Source organism: Emydura macquarii, unplaced genomic scaffold (genome assembly GCF_026122565.2).
Source record: "Emydura macquarii macquarii isolate MOO-44397 ecotype Brisbane River unplaced genomic scaffold, CSIRO-AGI_Emac_v2 contig_2365, whole genome shotgun sequence".
In the NCBI taxonomy this organism is placed as follows: Eukaryota; Metazoa; Chordata; order Testudines; family Chelidae; genus Emydura; species Emydura macquarii.
The window spans coordinates 1072350-1095122 of record NW_027132502.1 but is presented as its reverse complement, the minus strand read 5'-3'; the positions used below and the strand labels follow the sequence as shown (position 1 = coordinate 1095122).

The window sequence follows — 22773 nt, the reverse complement described above, 5'->3', positions numbered from 1 at the left end:
AGTTTTCACAGCCTATTATGGCTAGAAAAGCAACAGGACAGATTCATTAGGGTTGATGATGCAGCCAGAGCACCTGCACCGGCCTTGAGCAGGAGCAGAAAGGGTTCACGCGGCTGCCTCTGCGGGAGGGGAGGTGTCTGACAGAGTAGGGGAGCTGGGAGCCTGCTGAGTCCTTCGTTCGGGGCCCTCCCCTCCCAGGAGACCAATCTGCAGCCATTTTCCTTCACTGCGATCTCAGCCGCTGATGGACTTTCCTGCACCAGAGACAGTGCCACCGGAGACCGAGCCCAGCAGCTCTGCCCTTGCAGGAGAGGCAGATTAACACAATAACCACACACAGCCAGGCTGCTGACTACGGGCTCCACGCCGGAAAGTTTAGAGCCCGACCGGCCAACAAGCTCTCCAACTAGAGAGAATGGGAAATACTCCCGGAGCCGTGCAGCTCCTAGCACAGCGGCGCCCTGGCCTCCAGGGGATCCCGCAATCCAAGGCCACAACAACAGAAGAGACCAACTGTCCCACTCGCTTGGCCCAACCGTGGCCAGCGCCAGATGCTTCAGGCGAAGTCCAAGCCAGCCCGCCCGTCGCTCAGTGCGTGCTGAGAGCTCGGGTGCTGGGCCATTAGTAAGGAGGAATCGGGCTGGACGGGCTCTAGCTCCGCTGAGCTCGGCTGTGCCTCTCGTGCAGAGCGCTTGCACTGCGACCGGCTCTTGCAGCCCTGGGGTGAAGGCAGCGCAGAGCGGAAACATGGGCTGCCTCTTGGAGCTCCCCACCGGGGAGGAGTGCTGTGCCCGGTGCCACCCCCTTCCTGCTGGTCACGGCCCATGTGCCAGTGTGCAGGGGGACTGGGACCCATTGAAGTGCCCCCTTCCCAACCCTTCCTGCCCCCTCCGCAGCGCACTGTGTCTCCAGGCCACTAACGGAGGAGCAGCCATTGTGCTCTTCTGACTGCAATTGCACCTGGCCTTTACAGGGCGCGTCGACACTGCGTTGTAGACCACGGCCTCTGGGACCCGGACTTCTGGACTCGGTGTTTCCAAGCCCGTGCTTCAGCTGCATTGTAATCCTGGACTAACAAGTGCTGGGCCTGGGTCTCCCAGCTGTGCTAACGCATCCACAGTGCAATACACGGACCATCCGGCTTGGCTCTGCAAGTTGACACGCACCCACGCTGCAGAATGACAGGCCTTGGACCGGAGTGAGAGCAGGACTCGGGCTCAGCTGACCCACCCCTGAACAGGGCCCTAGGACCCAGAACCTAAGTGCTCGCTGACCTGCGTCTGACTGATCTGGGTGTGGTTGGAAAGTGGGCTTGAGTTCAAAGCAGAGTGAGAACCCAGTATGCAATGCAATGCAATGCAATGTAGACATACCCAAGGAAACTGCACCAGCAGTGAGCGTCCCTGGCACTCTCCGTCTGCCTGCCTCATTCATCAGGCCTCAGTGACACACTGAAGTACAACAGGCTTTGTACAGTCAGCCCAAATCCCGCAGGCCGGATCCCTGCCTCTCTCTTCCATGCACCCACCCCCTTGGTTACTGCTCTGTGGCAAAAAGGAATGCTGCAACTTGGTTTTCTTTAAAAAAAAAAATCCATTTATTGCAAACACTGTTTAGCACTTTATACAAGTTGCCCATGGAAAAGTCTGTTCCCCTGTTTCAAACCAAAGACGTCTCAGGCAGTCATTGCGCACATACGACTCCCATGGAAGTGGTGGGTGGGGGAGAGCTGCAGGATTGGGCCCGAGATCGGGTTCCTGCGAGTCTCATTGCACAGGGGGCTGTCGGATCAACCCTCGTTCACAACGACCAAACAATGCACCAACACCTCTTTAACAACGACCTAGTTCAACCCCAGGGGCTGCCCCTCTCCGCACTAGGATGTCAAGCAATTTGAATGCCTCTGAACCTATGCCAAATTCCCAGCCTATATACAAGCCACCAGCTTCCTTCCTTTCAGACTGAGTGTGTGTTTCAGACTGAACTGCCTGGATCTTCTTAGGAACACGGGAATTGCCAGGCTGGATCAGAACAGGTCCACCTAGTCCAGCATCACGGCTCTGACAGTGGCCAGCACCAGCTGCTTCAGAGAAGGTGCATGAAACTTTTCACGAGTTGCTTTCCTCAGCTCTGCCTGCTTGTGCTGCCTGCCTTGACATCAGGCTTCTGGATCTCTAACTCTTTGGTGAGCTTGGAGAGAAAACGTTGGGATGTGGGCTGAATCTGTCTGGAGGAAAAAAATCCAGGGTAATACGGCAGTGTGTGTTTGTGTGAGGTATCCCAGGGGAACATCTCAGGGACTGGCCCTGGGCTCAGTTTGGTTCAACATATTTATCAATGACTTGGAAGAAGAGGCAAAGCATATGTAATTCATTCACAGAGGATGCTAAGTCAGGAAGAGCTGCAAACAGCAGTGAGGGCAGAGAAGTAACAGAAAGCAACCCAGAGCAGTTAGGGGTAAGCACAAGACTTTAAATATTAATTAACCAACCTAGAAATTTGCAAGTTAATCCATCTGGGGAATAGTGGGCAGATAAGGAAACAGAAAGAAGATGACTTAGAAAGCAGTGATGCTGAGAGAAGCCGACAGGTGATAGGAGACGGCAGCTTGGATTGGCATTTGCAAGCTGGTAGTGAAATACAAATCAGCACCAGAGTGTGCTGCGTCTGCTGAGGAATCACGTCATCAATCGCTGAGGTGCTAATCTCTTTATGCAACACTGTAGAGCATGTACCTGGAATACAGTGACTAGGTCTTGCCACCTCACTCCCAGAAAGAAGTTGACAGTGTGGAGATGGGGACATTTACAGAAGAAAATGACAAAAAAGCTAATGGATTTTGAGGAAAGAACTGGCCTATGTACAGCTCAGCTACGTGATGACTAAGGATGTGGATGGCGGATATAGTAACTAGTAACTAATATTTGAAAGAAGCAAACTTCGAGGAGTAGCGGAATTGTTTAAGGTGGTGTCCATGGTTGTGTGTGCACACACACACACACATACATGCATGCACAATTGTGTTTGTGTGTAGCATAATGAATAGTAAAGGGTAAAACTGAGCAAAGTCAGATTTAGGGTAAATAATATCCGCAAAAATCCGCAGTACACTTCTGGGGTTTTCTAATTGCTGTGATTGTAGTTCTACAGTCTTTGGTTTGCTGCTCTGTACATACAAGAAAGAGATAAAATAGGAAGCCATAGCAAAACCATAAGACCTTATTAGACCGTCTTAGAACAGGTCAGGTCTTTCCCCTAGATTAGGATATTTCTTCTAGCTCAACTTCTTCTATGACTGTATAGAAAAAACATAGACACCACACTATGGACTTCAGCTTAATGGGATCAAGGGACTGAATTGTTACCCTCCCATTGGGTTGTTTTTTTTTTAATAAACACAAATATTTGTCTGAAAAAAGAAGTATCACTTTCCCTTTTTCTCCCAGTGAGCGGCAGGATCAAGCTTAACACAAGCGTGGAGGCTGCACCTTTCCAATGAGAATATCTATGAACAAGGTTAGTCTTCCTTTTTGGGACGGGAGACAAAGGAGGATTCATGTCCAGTAATGAAGAGGATTATAAAAATATATACACATTTGCTCTAATAAAAGGAAGGCAGCATGCAAGAGGTCCGAACTCTGCTCCGATCTGATCGCTGCGTCCTCTCTTTACTGAGCTTCGTCGCCAACATGGGTGGCTCCTTCCCGGTCTTGATTATACATAATCCTTTCCTCCTGAGGGGGCACTCTTTGGGTAGGCTGGGGTGGGTGGGTAGGAGGTTTCTCTTCGTGGACAGGAGCAGCAGAGGAAGGCGCCTCCCAGAATGGTGAGAGAAGCAGCTGCCCATCCAATGAAGAGCGCCTGTCCAAATTCAAATCTGGGGAGAAATAATAAATAGTAATAAATGTCAAAAAATCCTCGGAGCAGAGGCGAAAAGACTCGGACAAACGCTGAGCAGGGAGCCAACCAACAAGCAGCACAATCCTTGTTCATGAGAGCACCATTGCCAATCTTAAAAATAAGGAGTGAGGCCCCCCAGAATCATAAGACTGGCTGAAAAATCATGTCATTTAAAAACAGAAAACATGTTGGGGTCTTTTTCTTTGCCTTACAGTTTCTGAGCCTGCAAGTCACAGTTTCAAGCCTTTCTGTGTTCCCGTGAGAACTAAAAACTTACTCTTTTTTAAAAGAAAGTGAAAGCTCAGATCCTCACCTAATCACATGCCTCCAGTAGCTCAGGCTTTAAGAAAAGCACCAACTATCAGGAGACTTGAAACCATGAGAGTTGGCTGTTCTATTAACTAATTCTGAGTCCATAGCTCCCTATTGGGTTTATGGGTTTCCCCCCATGACTAGAACGTCTGTGAAAGTCAAACTGCAGTGGTTTCAGACTTCAGGGCTCCAGCCGTCATTCACACTCGATATTCTAGGGATGCCCTTTTGCTACCTAAGGGCAATTCAGGTAGAACTATTCATGGGGCTGTGTTCTATTTAAAGTTGAGAGCAAGAAGGGATTATAGGATGGCGTGTGCTAAATTGGAATTTAAATAGAATAAAATAAAGGAAAGAACACAGCAGGTGTAAGTTAGCAACAAAACTTAACGAGCCACCAGTAGCAGAACCACGCCTTACGGACAGAATACTAGGGTGTGTCATAGAATTGGCTCAGAACAGTTCTGCTTACAACAGGGACCATTATACTGTAGCACTTTCTTTAATAAGAGATGATATATTAAGGTCTTCCAAACAAGTGCTTAAAAATCTTTATATCACCCCAAACCATCCCATAATTTATCTATGCCCAATATTTGATTGACTTAGTTTGGGGGTCAGAGAGTGTTGTTTATTTAGTCTCCCTCTGATTTTCCCCTCTTTGAGTTATATTAATTCTAAAGCTGGTTGAAAAATTGGAGGGGGAGGGAAGGAATCATGAGGAATTTTGTTTCTGTTTTTCATGGATTTTTTTGTTGCTGAAAATTTTCCAATGAACTCCTACCGACTCCTCTGGAAACAAAGATGCCGTTGGTATGGGAGCGGTGAGAGGCACCCTCCAAATATAAAAGCAGTATCTTTATATAATGGCTTATAATTGACACCATGGGTAGAGTAATAAGTATGTTTCTCTTCCTTAGTGCCTTTCTTCTGCGGATCTCAAAGCGTTTCCCAAACATTCATTCTTTAAACTTCGCAACTACACACTGGATTATTTTTTCCCATTTTACAGATGGGCAAACTGGGGCACAGAGCAAGGATAAAAGCCTTGCTCCAGATCACACAGGAAACCAGAAATCCCTCTGAATTACAAGCATTAATTGTCCATGACTAGGGCTTCTAGGCACTGTGATAATATAAACAATGATAATCAATTGTCATAGAGAACTCACATGAATGCAACACAGTCCAATTCTGCAAGGCTCAACCAAAAGATAAAAGTAAAGAAGACAGTGTAATGACACTGGCTTAAATTCTTCCTTCACTTTTACCTCTGCATTCCCAGTGGTGCAACTGGCATGGCACTATTTACACCAGTAGTGTATTTGACCCAATGGGAAAATCTGTATCTGACGCTCTTTTTTTCAACTGCAAACCACCTCAAAGTAGAGTTAAAAAAGTAAAATTGCCAGCATGGAGAGGGGGTTTTGTGGCAAAAATATAAACATTATATTAATCCTGTAGTATGATTTCAAAGTGCAATTTATCACAAAAGACTTTGTGAATGAGTTACATTTCTGAGTTACATTAACTACAAATCACCACTCTTGCCTCTTCCAGTTCATCACTCAGTTCTGGACATTGGTTTGGCACAGAAAAACAGAATCCAGATCACCTCCTTTATGCTCAGAAAATACTGTGTACAGCAAAGTAGCTTAAAACATCCTTTTGCAAAAACTATGGACGCTCGTTAGAAATAATTGGCAGCAGTGAGGTTATAAACATCACAGAAATGCACATCAAAGGCGAAAAGCTTCAGTGTGGCATTGTTGGAACGCTGAAAGAGTCGCTCTTGCTACTCATTGTCCTGATGTTTACAGCTTCTGTGCTAGACGCTGAGATGCTAGTGCGGGCTGTGCCACGGACCTGCTGTGCAAATGTGGGCACATCACTGTTCTTTGCTTCAGTTTCCCCATATGTAAAAAGGTGTAATGAGACTGACTCCGCTTCATAAAGCACGCTATGATCTACGGCCAAAAAGCCCCATGAAGGTCTACACTGAATATATTTCTTTCATGGCAAAAATTGCAAAAAAACCCCCATAATCTTAGCTTAATATCAAGGGACACGCCATTTTAATCTCCATTAAAGTTGTTTGTTATGGGAAATTGAGAGAAAAGTGAAATCAATACTGCTAATTTTACACAAGCAAATGGTTTTGAATCATAGAAGATTTGGGTTGGAAGGGACCACAGGACGGCATCTAGTCCAACCTCCTGCTCAAAACAGGACCAACCCCAACTAAACCATCCCAGCCCGGGCTTTGTCACGCTGCACCTTAATCATTTAATGCTATTTCACTACTTGTTCACAAACTGGCTTTCCCATGCTGTTAAATGGCTTCTGGCTAGATCCCAGCTAGGTGAGAGAAGGGTCCTAAGGCAATCCTGGCCCGGAAAAAGGAGGCTGTGGGATAGCAAGAGATGAGAACCAGTGGGTTCAAACAACTTAAAAAGCTGTACTTCAGACGGAGCCAAACACACACTCCTGGAGGAGGCTTGCTTAGCAGAACGCTGGTTGGAGTGACAGAGACCAAGGGCTTGGTTTGCCGTTGACCCGTGTGTCGGCCTGGATCGCTGCGCAGAGCCTGTGAACAGCGCTACCATTCCAGTCTGGGAGCATTTTCCCCTCACTTTGCACAGGTGTCAAAGTGCAAGGCAGTGGGGAGCTGGAGCTGGGCCCCGGGACCTTTTATGAGAAAACTCTATGAGTCACAGAAATTAGGGCTAGTGCCGACATGCATCTCTCAGCCCTGGTCTTGCCAGAGGGTTGCATGGGCGGTAGGATCCAGTTATGCAGCTCCGGTTGCAGGATAGGAAAATTAGCCCAATTTAACCCTTCTAACACTAGTCAGAGAATCATAGAAGATGAGGGTTGGCAGGGACCTCAGGAGGTGTCTAGTCCAACCCCCTGCTCAAAGCAGGACCAACCCCAACTAAATCATCCCAGCCAGGGCTTTGTCAAGCCGGGCCTTAAAAACCTCTAAGGATGGAGATTCCACCACCTCCCTAGGTAACCCATTCCAGTGCTTCACCACCCTCCTAGGGAAAAAGATTTTCCTAATATCCAACCCTGACCTCCCCCACTGCAACTTGAGACCATTGCTCCTAGTTCTATCACCTGCCACCACTGAGAACAGCCTGGCTCCATCCTCTTTGAAACCCCCCTATTAGGTAGTTGAAGGCTGCTATCAAATCTCTTCCTCTCTGCAGATTAGTCATAGGACAATCGTCCAAGCGCTACGGAGGCTGGGAGACTCCTTTCAGCAAATCCTGTCAGGGCACAAATAATCCTGGCAGGCTGACTCATGCTTCCACTGAAATCAGCAAAATTCCCATTGACTGAGACGGGTCAGGCCCGGCATTTGGACTCGTTTGCCTGATGGCACGGTATTGTTATGCAAGGCTGAACGTTACCTGGTGTTGACCGGGGTGAAAGGGTTGTAGAAGTCCCGAGCCACTCGGTGTCCGTACCAGGATGTGGCCACCAAGACAGCAAAACCTGCCAGTGAATTCAGACAATTAAAATGGCCGGTTAGTCAGCAGGGAAGACATCAAAGAGGTGACATGGTCCCAGCAAAGGTTAGTACGTCAAGGAACTGGATTTCGGAGAGATGCTGAGCACTCATAACTTGAGGTCAAATTGTGGCTTGAAGCCACAGGCCAGCACTGGGTTGACACATGGGTGAGGAGCAGGTGCCATGGAGGTTCTCTGGCTAATTCAGGGGACCCTAAGGAGCATATGCCAAAGAAGGAGCTCAAACAGCCTTTTACACAGGCAATGTGTGTTCCTTCCTGTGTGAACACAGCTCTACTGGTTAGCCTGGAAGGGGTGGTGCCCCCTTTGGAGACTCCCCCATCCTTGCACTGGGGACCACTGCAATCTGGTCCCTTTGGTGGCAAAAACCTGGCATCTCAGCTCTCTTGAGACTTTCCAACCCGTGTCACGGCATGCCAGGAATCAAACTCACTTCACCCATGCAGCCATGTCAGGACGTTAGAGAACAGGGCCAGTCCAGCTTGTTAGTGTAATCCTTTGAACAGCAGCAATTTTGGAGAAGGCCAGCCAAACGCATGATTGGCCCTCAGACATGCAATGTGTGTCTGCAGTTTCCAAAGGGTTAATAAATGAAGGTAACAATTATTTCCAGATGTTCCAAGACAACTAACAGGTAAAAGCATGTTATACCCTCCTCTCACCCAAAATACCTGATTGCAAGCTAAAACCCATTCAAAAATGGGCATCTATAGGTGCGTTTGGTCTTAGAAATATTACCAACCTGCAATCAGGAAGATCACGCCACCAAAGACAGCCATCCTCATCTTCTTCACCTCGTCATCCTCCATGCATTTCATGCATTTCATGCCCGTCACAGCCACAAATATAGCAATGAGTCCCAAGAGTATGCCAGCCACCATCAGTGCCCGGGTAGCCTGCAGGCTGCCTACAAGGACATTGTATTGGGTTAGAGTTACTATGAGGTGATCAGAGTGTTGAAAAGAACCCAAGGCACAAGTTGAAACACAAGTTACTGGGTTTAATACAGAGGTAAGAGTGAAGTTCTATGGCCTACGCTATGCAAGAGGTCAGAAGATTTAATGGTACTTTCTGGCCTTAACATTCTATGAAGAGCTCTCATGCATCAGCTCATCAGATAAAATGATGGACACACACAACTTCTTCTGAAGTCAATGGCAGTTAAGAGTGCTCAGCTCCTTGCAGGATTTCGTCTTCAACAACTTTTGTTCCTTACCAATTTTAATTCCGATTAAACAGAATAAATGTGCTAGTTATCAACGGAAGTATATTCAGTTTGGGACTCCAATCTGGCAAAGCCTTCACACGTGTTTAACTTCAAGCATGTGATTAGTTCCACTGTGATCAGTGGAAACTATTTAGGGCTTCTCTTCACTTTCCTCAGCAATTCGCGGCAGTCGACCAGAGTTACGCAAGCTATGCAAAAAACTTGCGTAACTCCCGTCAACTTCTCTGCTTCTGCTCTGTGCGCCGCCGTCACTGCACTGTGCCGACGGGAACCGCGTTCCCATCGACACAGCGCTACGCCACTTGAGAAGGTGGTCTTAGTACGTCAATTTCTGGATTGACTGAGCGGGTCTTGACTGACCGCTCAGCCGATCCAGAGAAGTCGATCTGACGGCGGCGAATTTGCTGCTGTCAGTGAAGACATAGCCTTAGTGTTCAGCACTTTTGAAAAAATCAGACCACTGATTTAGGTGTCTCAGGACTTGTCTACGTGGTGTGGCCATGTGCACGGACCGGTGGGTGTATGAATTCTAATACGCACCAGTGTGCAGGGCACTGACTGGCCCATGTAGACGCCCTTGGCACATGCTAAAAGTTCCATTCTGTAACTTATTCCTGTACTGTAGCTCTTCTTAGACTCCAATGATGTCAAAATGCCCTTTTAATTACAGCTGGTCTGAAAATTCAGCCTTGTCAAAACAGTTATACCATTGGAAAATGCTGTTTCAACAAAACCAAAATTTTTCACAAAACTGTATTGGTTTCAACAACACTTTGCTTGGAAAAAAATTGACATCTTGACATTTTTGGAATGAAAGGTTTAGATATTTCATTTAGAAATTTATTTTAGTTTATATTTAATAAAAGGGTCAAAACTGAATTTTTCAATTAAATGTCTAGGTTGAGCCAAAACAATTCCCCCCCCCAGAATTTTACTTTATGAAAAATCTTGAAATTTTGGCTTTTCATGCCAATTCAGAATGAAAAGAATTAAAATCTCAAAATGTGTCGCAGGACAGAAGCTCTGTTTTCCAACCAACTCTATTTATAATGCAATGTCTTTGATCTCCAGAAATCAAGAAAATGCTGTTATTCAAATATCGGATGATGCCTGCCTTATAGAAAAAAATCACACTTGCCTGAGTTCTTGCTAACACAGGATGAACTATTTTTTAACAATTGGGTTATACCGCACATTTTGATAATATCTGATTAGACATACGTTTACATACATGCACACGCACACCATCTCTGTGCCTGATTCTACACCACTGCAGTCGATGGCTGCAGGGTCAAATCTTATGTCTCTGTATCTAAGTCTGCTGCTCCTCTGTTCCAGATCCACCAAAACTGAGCAAATCTTTTTCATGCAATTTCCTTTTCTATTAGTGACTTTGCCATTTTGACTTTGTGCATATGTCTACATCGCTGGTAGCTGGATTTTCTTAAAATGAAAAGAAGAATTAAAATCATCACAAGAAAAAAAAGCTATTTGCAGGGAGGGATATAGTAGATTGTTAATTAAGTCACCTATGATTCAGGAACCAGAGAAAGCATGTCTGGGGATCTCTGAAATTGTATGTTCTTATCTAGTCTGTTCATTTATAGTTGCTGTGTACGCAACAGCTGCTCTGCTGCATTGTTATCCCATATTATGTAATAATGCAAATATTACAGGAATCTCTGATAACATCTTTCAAAATGCAAAGGCACCTGGCCTTCTACATTAGAACATCTAAGATGTGTGTCTAGCTAATCAGCTAGGTTTTGATCTGCACTCACAACCATGGTATCTGAGTTGCTTTAGTAAGAAAAATGGCTATAAAAATATAAAGTCATTTCTATTAAAGCTGAAGATGACAAAAATTCGTGGAGTGGTAAATAGTGAGAGGGACAGATCAGGTGTGCAGATCTATCTGGATCACTCAGTAAGGGGCTCATTTGAACCACATACGTGTTAATACAGCCAAGTGCAAGGTTTAGGAACAAAGAATATAGGTCACACAAGATGGGGGGTGCTACCACGACACAGAGAAGAACTTAAGGGTAGAATGAACAAGGGCTCCCAGTGTTATTCCGTAGCTAAGAGCCCAAACAAGATTCTTGGGTGCATAAGCAGGGGGATATCAAGTAGGTGCAGGGAGGTGATATTACTTCTGTGTTCAGCATTAGTGGGGTTGTTTTGGAATACCATGTCCAGCTCTGGTGTCTACACTTGGAAAAGGATGTTGAAAAATCGGAAAGGATTCCAAAAAGAGCTACGAGAACGGTTTGAGGTCTGGAAAACCTGCCTACCTGTGAGATGTACGGAGCTCAGTCTATTTGGTTTAGCCAAGAGAAGGATGAGCAGTGACTTGATCATGGTCTACAAGTAGTTCCATGGAAAAGAGATTTCTGAGAGTGGATGGCTCAAGGCATAATGAGATGTAACGTTTAGAAGCTGAATAAAAGCCACCCGCTCTGCTGAGACCCATGAGGGGAAACAGAATAGGGCTGCTTACATAACCCACTGGGCAGTGTGTGATGCACTCACTCCTGGGCCAGATCCGCTGAGGTTCGGAGTCTGTTACACACCCAGCTACAGATCCTGGCTCTTCATCTCAGCTGTAGACGTTCATGCTATTAGGTCCCTGGCTCAAACTATGGCATTGGCCAAGATGGCAGCAAACCCACATCTACTCTGTATAGGTCCTCAAACCATACTCTTCACTGTAATATCCAAATACTCCATAGCTTCATGCAGCTCCCGCACCAGGAGGATTCTTCCTGGCACATTATTGCCCCCATAGGGCAAATGTCTGAATCTGGCTGATGGAGTTTCCCACCATGAAGCCCTTAGTCTGCAGCTGGAGCAGTTAAAGACACACAGGGAGCAGATATCCTGAGGAATAAGGTGCTATTTTGACTGAGTTTATTTTCTGATTCCAGCTGCCCTTTAATCATCATTACACTGAGCCTTTTCCAGACATTTGGGGTCTTTCTTGCCCTTTGTCATTTTGCAGAGTCTCTGGAAGACTCCTCTCTTAAAAGGTAAGATGGCCTGGCCCTGAGTAGTCCATCAGAAACAAGGGCTCATTATTGTTGCCTGAGGATAAGAAGGCACCAATATTTTAAGGCAAGTCAGGACCAGCCTCTATGTAAATGTTCAAATTCTTAATGATGTAGGAGTAGCTTGTGCTGTGCAGTGAAAAAACAAATTGAGATCCAGATCAGTGGGAACTGACGAGCCCTGCCCAAGAAAAGAATCTCTGCTCTCTTGGGGGCTTTCCACTTTCAGAGTGGTGGGGCTTGACTGGCTTGTTTCCCTGACTTCCCTTAAAAGGGAAAATACCCATCAAAGCAACACAGGTGTTTTTCACTGAGTTTCCATTGTGTCACCCTTGGTCACAGCCTCCAAGCTAAGGATGTGAGACTCCTTGTTTACAGCCGTGTAAATCCAGGGTCACTTCAATTACATCAATAGAGTTTCATGGGAGCAAATGAGATCAGAACCAGGCTTTAAATGTGTATTATTATACTACTAAACACGCAGAAAAATTCATCATCAGGTTCAGTGATCAAGCATGGGTGATTTCAAACCAAAAAAATACTTTGCAAAAGCTGTTTCTGTTGGTCACTTCTTTCTATTGGTCAAGTTACATTGAATGATTTTTTAAAACTAGTTTTGTCCGTGGAATATAGCTTGGAAAAGACTTTCTGACACAAAAATCAGCTTGCTTTAGGATACTGACTCGGCAACTGTATAACCAAGGCCACACATGTACTGCATGCTAAATTTTGCAACATGTCAGCAGTTTTGCAATGGCCAGTAGCTGAGTGTATACTGTGGTTTGCTTTGTACAGGAGAAAAGGTACTGCGACCACATGTCACATACCATATGTCAGGTCTACCGTGCAAAATTTAGGCTCATTCTGGTTGCGAAAGAGATTGCAAAAGAGATGACCCCAAAGGGAGAGCCGTTTTAAAAGTGATGAAAGAGTTTTGCAAGAGATTCAGAACTGCGGGACAGAATCTAAACATTAGGCAACTCGGAGTGAAAGCCCAGTTACTGGACACGAGGGATATTAAGTATAGTAAATAAGTTACAGGGGAAGGCATTTGATAGAGAGGAGTTTAAATGACTTCGGAAGACACTGAAGGTAATTTTAGTCCTAACCACATAGATAGCATTCACTTCTGCAAACCTTAGCTGATCACCCTCATGAGATCCCTGCCAGACTGGTAAACAAGGATCACCATCCAAATTTCACAGATGGGGAAAACTGAGAAATCACAAGATTTTCCAAGGCCACACAAGGAGGCAGTAACAGGTGCATCCTCTGTCTAGTCAGCTGTTCATTCCTCTAGACCACACAGTCCCCACAGCTTAGCAGAAGAAAAGGATGCTGGCGACTGCTGGGACAAAGCTCAGGATTGTTTGGCTGAACGGACCCTTTCATTTTTCTCAAGAGTTTTCTCTCTCTCATCAATTACCTAATCAATTAAAAAAGGAGCCCGGTGCTTTTACTTGGTCTGTAAATAAAGATCACATTTGATAACGACACTTACCCATGAATCTGACAGAGCTCCATAGGAAAAGCTGCTGGTAGGGGTCAGAGTTAAGGTTCATGTTGGAACCTTTAATGTGTTTTACTTTTCAGCATTTAGGGTTTGTGAACTAAAATCTTTCTATTTCTTGGCTTTAAATTATTTTTTTCTAAACAGCATTCACAATTCTAGATCCATCTTAATGAAGTGTGTGAGAGAGAGAGAGAGGGTTGGGTTTTTTTGTTCATTTGTTTGCCTCTGAATATCAATACTATAGGGATCTGTTCTCCTCCATCTATTCTCCTCACCTTAGATCCCTCCTGCCAAAGTGTCCTGAGGTTATTTCATAGTGTTCTGTCTCATCTGCCCAGGAAAGGGTTTTCCCTTCTATTTCAATGCTGCCCCCACTAAAATGGACATAAACTTAACCACAGAGAAAGACATTCAAGCCATTGTCTCCAGTTCTTTCCAGGGAGAATTTCTCAGGTATACACTCAGTTTGTTTCATTTTGCTCAACTGACTTGAAATGGTTAAACAATATGTTCCCCATCTCCTTCTCTGCAAAATCTGCTAACCTTAGCTGAGATTCAAAATTGACTCTTCATGGACCATCTTCCTAGTGGTGACCTAGGCAATTATCTAGCATCTCTAGATTGGCAAAGTACTTACTCACATGGGCTGATATGGTATCACAGCCTGTTCATACAGATTGCATTTATTTGTAGCTTAATAAAGTATATTGTACTGAAACTCCCCAAACCTTGAAAAAAAAATCCAAAATCACCTTGAATATGGCAAAGGACAACAATATACAGCAATATATGATGTTGGAGGGAGTTAATTAGTTGGGTACCAGATGGATCAGTGTTTGTGCTGGCCTTATTTAACATCTTCATGATCTGGAAGAGGGAGTAGTATATTATTAATTAAACTTCCAGATGATACTAAACTAGAAGGAGTTGCTAATGCTGGTGATGATGGAAAAATATCACCAAGGGACTTAGGTTAGAAGCATGAGAAGAAAACAACAACATGATATTTCAGTTGAAAAAAAGTTCAATGATCCACACGGGGGAAGAGAATTCAAACACAGGTACTCGATGGGAGGAAATAACCTGGGCAGCAGTAACAGCTGCAAGAAACCTGGTCTAATTGTGAGGCCAGTCACTTGCTGTTCAAACCCGCCTTAAAGTCCGCTCCTGTCTGTTTACCTTGCTCTCTGTGATCGTGCCTCCCTCCCTTTTTGCAGAATACACTGATAGTGGTTACTTACCACACACAGAGGTGCTGAGAAGAGATTATTTTGGAATCAGTTCTGTCATTCGGAATCACTCCAGCATTCTGAATGCTGAAATGACAAGTGTGCCAGTTGCCCAGTGTAATCAAGGTGATGATTCAACACAGGATTATCTAAATCTGCATTCACCTAAGGGTTAGAGAACGGAGGCCAGGGACAAGCCATGATGATTGATCTTTTAGGACAAACGTTCTGTTTGCTAGAGAAATAAGGGATTACTTCTCCATCCCTTGCTCACGCAAATAGTGCCATTAAAGTCAAGGAGGGCAGCAAGTGCTCAGAACCTGTGAAAAACAGGCCACTTTTATTTAAGAGCCTAACTAAGGATTTAGGAGGCTAACCTTAGACACCCCTGTTTGAAACCGTTGGCTTTCCCCCGCTGTCCACCAAGAAGTGGATTGACACCAAACAACAGCCCTGGTGACACCAGTATTTGATCAGGAGTATCATCTACTATTTACTCAGAAGTGAAGGGCTCCTGTTGTCATTTAGTAACAATGGACCAGCTCTGCAAACATTTCCTAGCGATGGGCGGTAGTAAGAATTGGCAGGACCAGGTCTTAAGACTGCTGCTGGAAACGGTTACCTTTAAAATACTGTGACAGTGTGCTAACCCTAGAGGAGCACTCACTGGGTTTAAAATGTGAGAAGCAACATCCTTTATAAAGTACGCTAACTCTCTCCTTTGTGAAATCGGATTGTGTCGATAGTGGTAGATTTGGACACATGACCTACATGATGCACAGTTTCATCGGAGACCTAGACAAGATTTTTCCATGGCGATCAGTGTCTGGCATAGAAATAATCATAGGAAATTGTATGCTAGCAGAAGGGTTTTACTGGAGTAAGTGTGGGATTTCTTTTATATCTTCACATTTCAGCCTGTATTTTGTTTATGCCACGTGTTAAATAAAAGTTTCATAAAAGTTTACTGGCACTTTTTTTGTAACCACTGCACTTCTAAAGCAAATGTCCTTTAGCGGCTCTGTGTGCGAGCAGCACATGCATTTACATTGTGCTGGCTCCCTATACAGGCAGATCCAGTCCCTGATGTGTCTGCATAGAATCATAGCAGATGAGGGTTGGAAGGGACCTCAGGAGGTCAACTTGTCCCACCCCCTGCTCAAAGCAGGACCAAACCCCAACTAAACCACCCCAGCCAGGGCTTTGTCAAGCTGCACCTTAAAAACCTCTAAGGATGAAGGTCTGCATGTTTTTAGCTCGAATATTTTTCTCACAATAACTGGAAATGTCTCTGTCACAAGGCCATGCCAGGCTTATGCACCAAGGGCTGGCGGTGTGCAGGTGAAACTGACAAGTGCTGGGCTACTCCCTGTTCTAGTGAGAGCGGTAACGAACCATGAATCACAGCACCCCATAAAGTGCGGGGAACATGTGACTCAAGCTGTTCCAAGCAGCTCAGTCAGGAGCATTCACTTCCCACTGGGGTTCTACGCAAGCCACAGCTACCCACCTGTGCCCCACCTTCAAGAATGATTCACTCAGTGAGCTGTTGTGCAATTGTACCAGTGCCGCTGCTGATGAACTTTCTTCTTCCCTTTTATTATTGCCTTTCACGGGGTGCTTAGGAAAATCCCCCCCCAGCCCCCAGGCTAGCTTTAAGGTTAGACAAAAGCGGATAAGATCAGTTCTAAAGTGAGGATCCTCACAGGCAAGCAGGTTTTAAAAAAAAAAAACGGGGGGGAGGGGATTTTATCTTATGCAGAATAAACATCTAGCATGCCACAAACAACTAAGAATGATTCACCCAGGTAAAAGCGGTGGGTGCTGAACTCCAATCAAAAGGGTCTGTGATAAAGGTGACAGACCGGCAACTCTGGGTGAAGTTCTCTGTCTCAGATCATACAAACTTTTGGTGGCAGAAGTGGGTGCCTTGCCCATGCTGCCCCACAGGACGCAGGTGCACGCCAGTCAGGAGGTTACCACCTTTAGGAACGATGAGGAACTTAAATGGCCATGTTTCATGCATCTGACGAAGTGGGTTGCAGCCCACGAAAGCTTATGCCCGCAGAAATGTGTTAGTCTTTAAGGTGCTACAGGACTCTCACTGTCTTTAAATAGCCAGGGTTCATTTAGTTCTGCACTCCCCTTGCTGAAGCAGCCAACAAAAGGAATGATTCATGAGGGTGATCCTTGCGACGCTACACTTTATCTTATCCAAGAGACCCTGAGGAAATGTGATGCAGACACCTGTCCGCTAGCAACCACGGCAGATCGCCAGGTGAAGAGATGCCTGACAGTGACATCTGCTCAGACCGACCTGGGCCAGAACGGAGCAAGTGAGCCAGAAATGAAAGGCTACACAAGCCCATCACCCGTCCCCGGAGCCAGCCACCTCTCCAACCCCTGGAAAGCCCTTTCTTAAACGTGACATTGTGCTAGTAAAAGCCCTCTAGAAAAGGGTGCGGAGATCTTCCGGGCAGGGGGCTAGTTGGTAACTGAAACATGACGGCTGGCAATTCCAGTTGGCTGGCGATTGTGGGCGTCAACACAGACAGAGACCAGTACAGTGATCAACGCGTGCTCCTTGGTCGGACATCCTTCTGCCATCACACAGTGCCAGCATCAAAGAAAGCCTGCCTCCTCAAACAGCCCATCCAGGGTGCCCCTTTTCTGAGGCCAAACACAAGCCAGGCTGGTGGCCATTCAGAAAAGACATTTCCTCCATAACACCTGGAAACTCTTCTTCACTAGCAGGCTTAATAACGCTGCGCATGTAACCTCTGTGGTCACTTAGGAGGCGGTTCCTGTGGCAGGGACGGCTGTCCAGCCAGTGCATCAGGACGGGGATTTCAGACCCCCCTGCAGCAGCAGCAGCACCTGCCATCGGCAGTCTCAGTGATGTTCGGGATGGCTCCTCGTCTTCTCAAAGCACCGTGCAAACATTAACCAGTCCCCACAACCACCACATTATCTCATTTTACCTGGGGGGGCAGGGGGGAGTAAAGGGGGAAAATGAAACACACAGGAGCAAATTAAGCCCTAGTGACAGGAAGGCACAAATCCCATTGAGCTGCGCCTGCTTATTCCAGATCTGAGGATATCAGAGAGGTGAGGGACTTGTCTATCTCCATCTAGTATGTGAGTGGCAGAGTTAGGATTAGAACTACTAGTCCTACAGCTCCCTCAGTCAAGCATCATGGATGGTGCAGCACTTGTGACCTGATGGTGAAAACCTTTCCCCCCCTTCCCACCAGCTAGGACACCGGGGATGCAGGAAAGGCAGGATTTTGCACACGAGTAACACTGTTGGCCCCAGACAGCATCTGAGCCCTTGTTTGTTTCCTGGGATGGGGCGGGGAGGCACACCGGAGAATCCACCCGGCTTCGAAGATTAAGCTGCGGCTGAGTCTCCACTTGTCTGAAGCGCATCGCCTTTCCCAGCAGCAACACCCCAAAGGGTGATGAATGTCTTGGCCTGAATCAATCCCAACAAGAGCCAGGAGAAGGAGCCCTGCTTGGAGTGAATGGGGAAGTGCGTAGGTGGGGCCGAGAACTGGCAGGCGATGGTGCCAGGTGTCTCACTTCAGCGACACGCTGGGCTGATTCTCCCAGCCATCACCCCCTGCTCAAGGCAACAGAGCTCCTTGAGAATAAAACCGCTGAAGGCAAAAGAGGCTCAGGCCCTTGAATTCTACAGTGACATCTTCGCAGCAGATGAGCACGTCCTATCTCTCTGACACCGCTGCCTGGCGACTCACCTGGGGCACAGGCTGCAACAGCTCAGGGGCTGCCCAGCTACGTTCAGGAGACCCTGCCTCAATGCCAAGCTCATCTTCAGCCAAAGGCTTGCCTGCCTAACTCGGCAGAGGGCAGAAATGGACAAAGTGGCGGTTCTGCACCAGAGAGTGAACTCACAGCATGCACTAAACAGCTGGAAAGGACTTCCTGGCATGAGCCTGCTGTCCTTATACAGGAGATAATCCCTATAATTTAAAGGACTTTTTTGGGGGGGAAGGAATGTCAATAGGAGTTTCCCTGAGATCAAAGGACACTGAGGGTTCAGCCCTGGTCTCTGACACTACAACGCTTCTTGGCACTCGCCCCTGTCACAGAAGAAGCTTCGTTTGCAGAGCAGTAATCATCGGTTAGTTAAAAATAAACGGGGCCAGATCCTGAGGTCCTTACTCAGCTTTTAAGGAGTCATTATTCAAGCAACACCTGTCCATTCTAAATTGATCAATGGGCTAAATCACGGCCAATTCTTTTAGGGAAATCTAATCTTTCTGGACGTCTGTAGAATCCCTAACCCTTACCAGCATCTCCTGGCCCCAGGGAGCTAAAGATAAAGGGTCTGAGGCCTCCTCCTCTCTGCACAAAACCAAACCTAAACGGATTTGAAAACAGATGTTGGCGAAGGTTTTGTGCGCCGCCCCGCCCTGGTTCTCTACAGCCCCGCTCCCAGGGAAGCTTTCAGACCTGGCTTTGCAGACCAGACGGAGAGCCGCTTACACCCACAATTCACAGAGTGAACGACTCTATTCACGCTTTCTCAGCAATCACTCCTCTTCTTGCAGTGCAGCTAGACCCAGCGGGGCATCAGAGAAGAAGATTGTAGTTATCCCGTGTGGGCTGGTCAAGGTAAATCCTAGGCTCTCTGGGTGTTTGACTTGGCCTGCTACCGCCTGTGAAAACTACGAGCCACCCTGGTCTTCACAAGGATTTTGCCTCGTTTTAGCTAACTCGAGTTAAGAGCTCGCTAGTGAAGAAGCATGCAGTGGGTGTAAAACTACACACCGAGGTACGTGTTTTGCAGGATCAAGGTCATAGTAGTTGGGAACGGCTGACGGGATGGATCACTTGATGGTTACCTGTTCTGAAATTCCCTGTGGAGCATTCCCTCTGAAGCACCTGGCATTGGCCATTGTTGGAAAACAGGATACTGGGCTAGTCAGACCATTGGTCTGACCCAGTGTGGCCGTTCTTATGTAGTTAAGTGTTAAAAGGAACAGGTACTCACTCATACGGAGGATATGTAAATGGGTTGTTTTTTAAGCACCAGTGGTGTGCTTTGGTGCTGTAGAAGACCCAAACAAAACTCTGCTTATACAATCCAATGACCTGATCTTGCTCACAACTGGAGTTTTTCTCTTGACCTTATAAGGAGCAGGATATGGTCCTAAAAGAATGTTTTCTGAACATAAAATAATCACACCTGATCAATGACTTGGCTACGTTTTGTCTCCAACCCACAGAAGAGTGTTCTGTAGGCGTTGTGGGATCTTACAGATGTGCTCAAATTACTGCGGTTCCTCCCTGCCTCCCTCCCCTGGTAAAGATTAGGCTGGAAACATTTTGCATAGAGAGTGAAACGTTGGAAAGAATCATCTTTTAACAAAACAAAATGAGGCCGTTTGTCAGCTGATTATATAAACAAAGACCCACTCACCTCCAGCTAATCAAAGAGGCTGGTTAGAACCGAAATGGGGAGGGAGGGTGAGACTGCTGCATTTCACCTTCTTTTCCAAACAAATCTCACTCTGCAGGCTCTCGGGCCTTAGGGAAGTGGAACTCCTAAGACCTTGTTTACACTACAAATTGAGATCACTCGGGGGTATGAAAAATCCACACCCTTGAGGTCCGTAGCTCTGTTGACCTAAGCCCTGGTGTAGACGCAGCTCAGGGAGGCAGAGTTCCAACCGTAAAGAAAGGCCTTTTCCATTGCTATGGTTTTCGCTGGCTTGTCTACACTTAAAAGTTAGGTCAACTTAGCTATGCCAGTCAGGGGGTGTGAAAAACCACACCCCGACCGACATAGCTGTGCTGACCTACCTCCCAGTGTAGACACAGCTATGTCACCAGAGGAATGTTTCCATCGGTGGAGCTGGCCTTGTTTGGGGAGCTGGTGTTAGCTATACCGACAGGCCCCAGTGGAATGGTAAAGACAGACACACGGACGTGACCGCTAGTGTTTGCATCTGAAAGGATTCAGAGATTGCCTTCATTTGAACATTCCCAGGAGATCACACCCTTCTCTGCCATCACATGAGCTCAGGCTGATTACCTCGAGACATTTTTAACTGGCAGAGAACGTTCTGTTAACTTCAGGGTCAGATTTTGATTTCCAGCTACACTGGTGTAAATCCAGAGTGAGGGGGGCTGCTCCCCATTTACACCTCTGCAGACTTCAGCCTTTGGCGTGTCTCCTAGCACGTTATCTTAGCTGCTTAGGGAACTGATAGTATTCGGAGCTGAATGGAGTTTTTAAAGCTCCTTTTCCTAGACTGCTATAAATAGGACACTCCCTGTGTGAAGAACACTATAAACAGCAGGAAACCTTGGGCAGATTCCTCCAGAGCTTCAAATTCCTTCCTCCCCCATCTTGGCTCATCACTAATTCCATCTTGCTGAATTTTTCTGGACTTTCCCCATGAAGCAGCTGTTTCACAAAAGTGCTGATCTCCCTGTTGCTGGCTCCCAGACCTCATTCATTAATTTTTGCTTTTCCACCTCCAATTTCTGACTTCTTGTCAGAATCCTGGCCACAGACAGGCCCAGACCCACCAGCACTCTCTCCTGAGCTCTGCAAATGCTTAGACTTCAAAAGGGTCGCTCACAGTCATAGTAGCAAGCCAGGTGTCCTGTAGAACCTGCAGAAATGGGCTTGTTTGCCCCTCAGAACCGAATCAAAACTGGGATTACCCATAAGAGTAAGGAACCAGCAACTCTGCGCTCCTTACAGATTAATATTAGATAGCTGCTATGAAAAAAACAATATTTGTTTCTTTCACGGATCGATCCTCAGGCAACTAACCCAAAATATGAAAATTAAAATCCAAATAGGAAAAGGAAAGGTTGAAACTCCCCTCACTTCCCCCGGTCTTCCAAAGTGGGTTAGTTAAAGCAGGCTAAGATGTCTGGCAAATTGAAAAAAGAACATTCATGTTTGGAGGCCAGGCAATTTATGCCAAAAAACCAGCTCAAAAAACAAGTAGTTATACTGAAAAAGCTTTCTCACGTAGACAAGGCCTCCCCCTGGAGTAACACTGCGAAGCGGACTGGGTTTAGCATGGTGTGAGAAGAGAATTAGACTCACTGAGACATAAAATTGTGTCAGGAAAGACCTATGTGAAAGGGAAAGACCTTTAGCTGCATCAGCCCAATTTTAACTACCTCAATGAAAACAAAAGATAAAAACTTCCCCTGGCCAGTTTGAAAACATAGAACCAGCAGGTGTCCCACGCACCCCAGGAATGACCGGGAGAGTCTCAGCCTGGATCAGCTACTTACCCTCCAGTTTCAGCAGGGAGTCATACACCTTGCATTGCATCTGCCCCGTGCTCTGCATGACACAGGACATCCACAGCCCCTCGTAGATCGCTTGAGCTGTCACAATGTTGTCCCCAGCATAAGAGGACATCTTCCACTGGGGCAGGGCGGCGCTGATGATGATACCGATCCAGCCTATGAAAGCCAGCACGAATCCCAGCAGCTGCAGACCTCCACTGGCCATCTCTGCCCTACAAAACTGGCGCTTGCAAACTGCTTCAAAGTCTGCGGGGAGGACTCCCTGGTCTCTAGATATTCAATGAAGCTGCCCTGGACCCTTAATGCTGCAGCTGACCTGCCTGCCTCTCAGCTAGTAAGAGTAGCAGCAGTGTTAACCTACAAACAGGCTCGCTTCCCTTCCCGTTCTTTTATAATCCAGGAGCAGCTGCACCAGTGGTGCTGGCTGAGAAAGCACCTGAATGAAGGGGGCAGGGCTCCTCTGGTCTCCATTTAAAGGACAGGTCTCGGGGCGCCCCCTAGCGGTTTCACCTGCACCCCCCCCCCCCCCCCGAGTCCCAGGAGACTGATTCCTCTGAAATGATTCAGAACTCAGGCGTGGTGTCCCTTCCTTTCCTATCACGTAAACACGCCATGACTTAGTTCTATTACTTATTTCAGTGGGAAAATAGGTGATTCCTACCCCCACCCCTCCCAGCACCTTGCTCCCTTGGTAGATCGGCT

The 22773-nt window shown here is 46.5% G+C and overlaps 1 protein-coding gene across 1 annotated transcript; it reads right to left on the bottom strand.

Annotated features, from left to right (window-relative positions):
- Positions 1–3377: 3377 nt before the first annotated feature.
- On the bottom strand, positions 3378–22449 carry CLDN1 (claudin 1). The gene is made up of 4 exons (XM_067561020.1): positions 22054–22449; positions 8492–8656; positions 7629–7713; positions 3378–3877 (listed from the first exon to the last, which is right to left on the bottom strand). The coding sequence occupies exons 1-4, from the start codon at positions 22274–22276 to the stop codon at positions 3715–3717; spliced, it is 636 nt and encodes a 211-aa protein (XP_067417121.1). The 5' UTR covers positions 22277–22449; the 3' UTR covers positions 3378–3714.
- Between the last annotated feature and the right edge of the window lie 324 nt (positions 22450–22773).

Bases quoted from the DNA above. Each gene is read 5' to 3' on its own strand.
- CLDN1 (XM_067561020.1), bottom strand. From the start codon at position 22,276: ATGGCCAGTGGAGGTCTGCAGCTGCTGGGATTCGTGCTGGCTTTCATA. The intron at 8,657-22,053 runs GTAAGTAGCTGA...ATGTCCTTGTAG, and splicing joins CTCCCTGCTGAAACTGGAGG to GCAGCCTGCAGGCTACCCGG. The intron at 7,714-8,491 runs GTTGGTAATATT...ATTCACTGGCAG, and splicing joins CGTGATCTTCCTGATTGCAG to GTTTTGCTGTCTTGGTGGCC.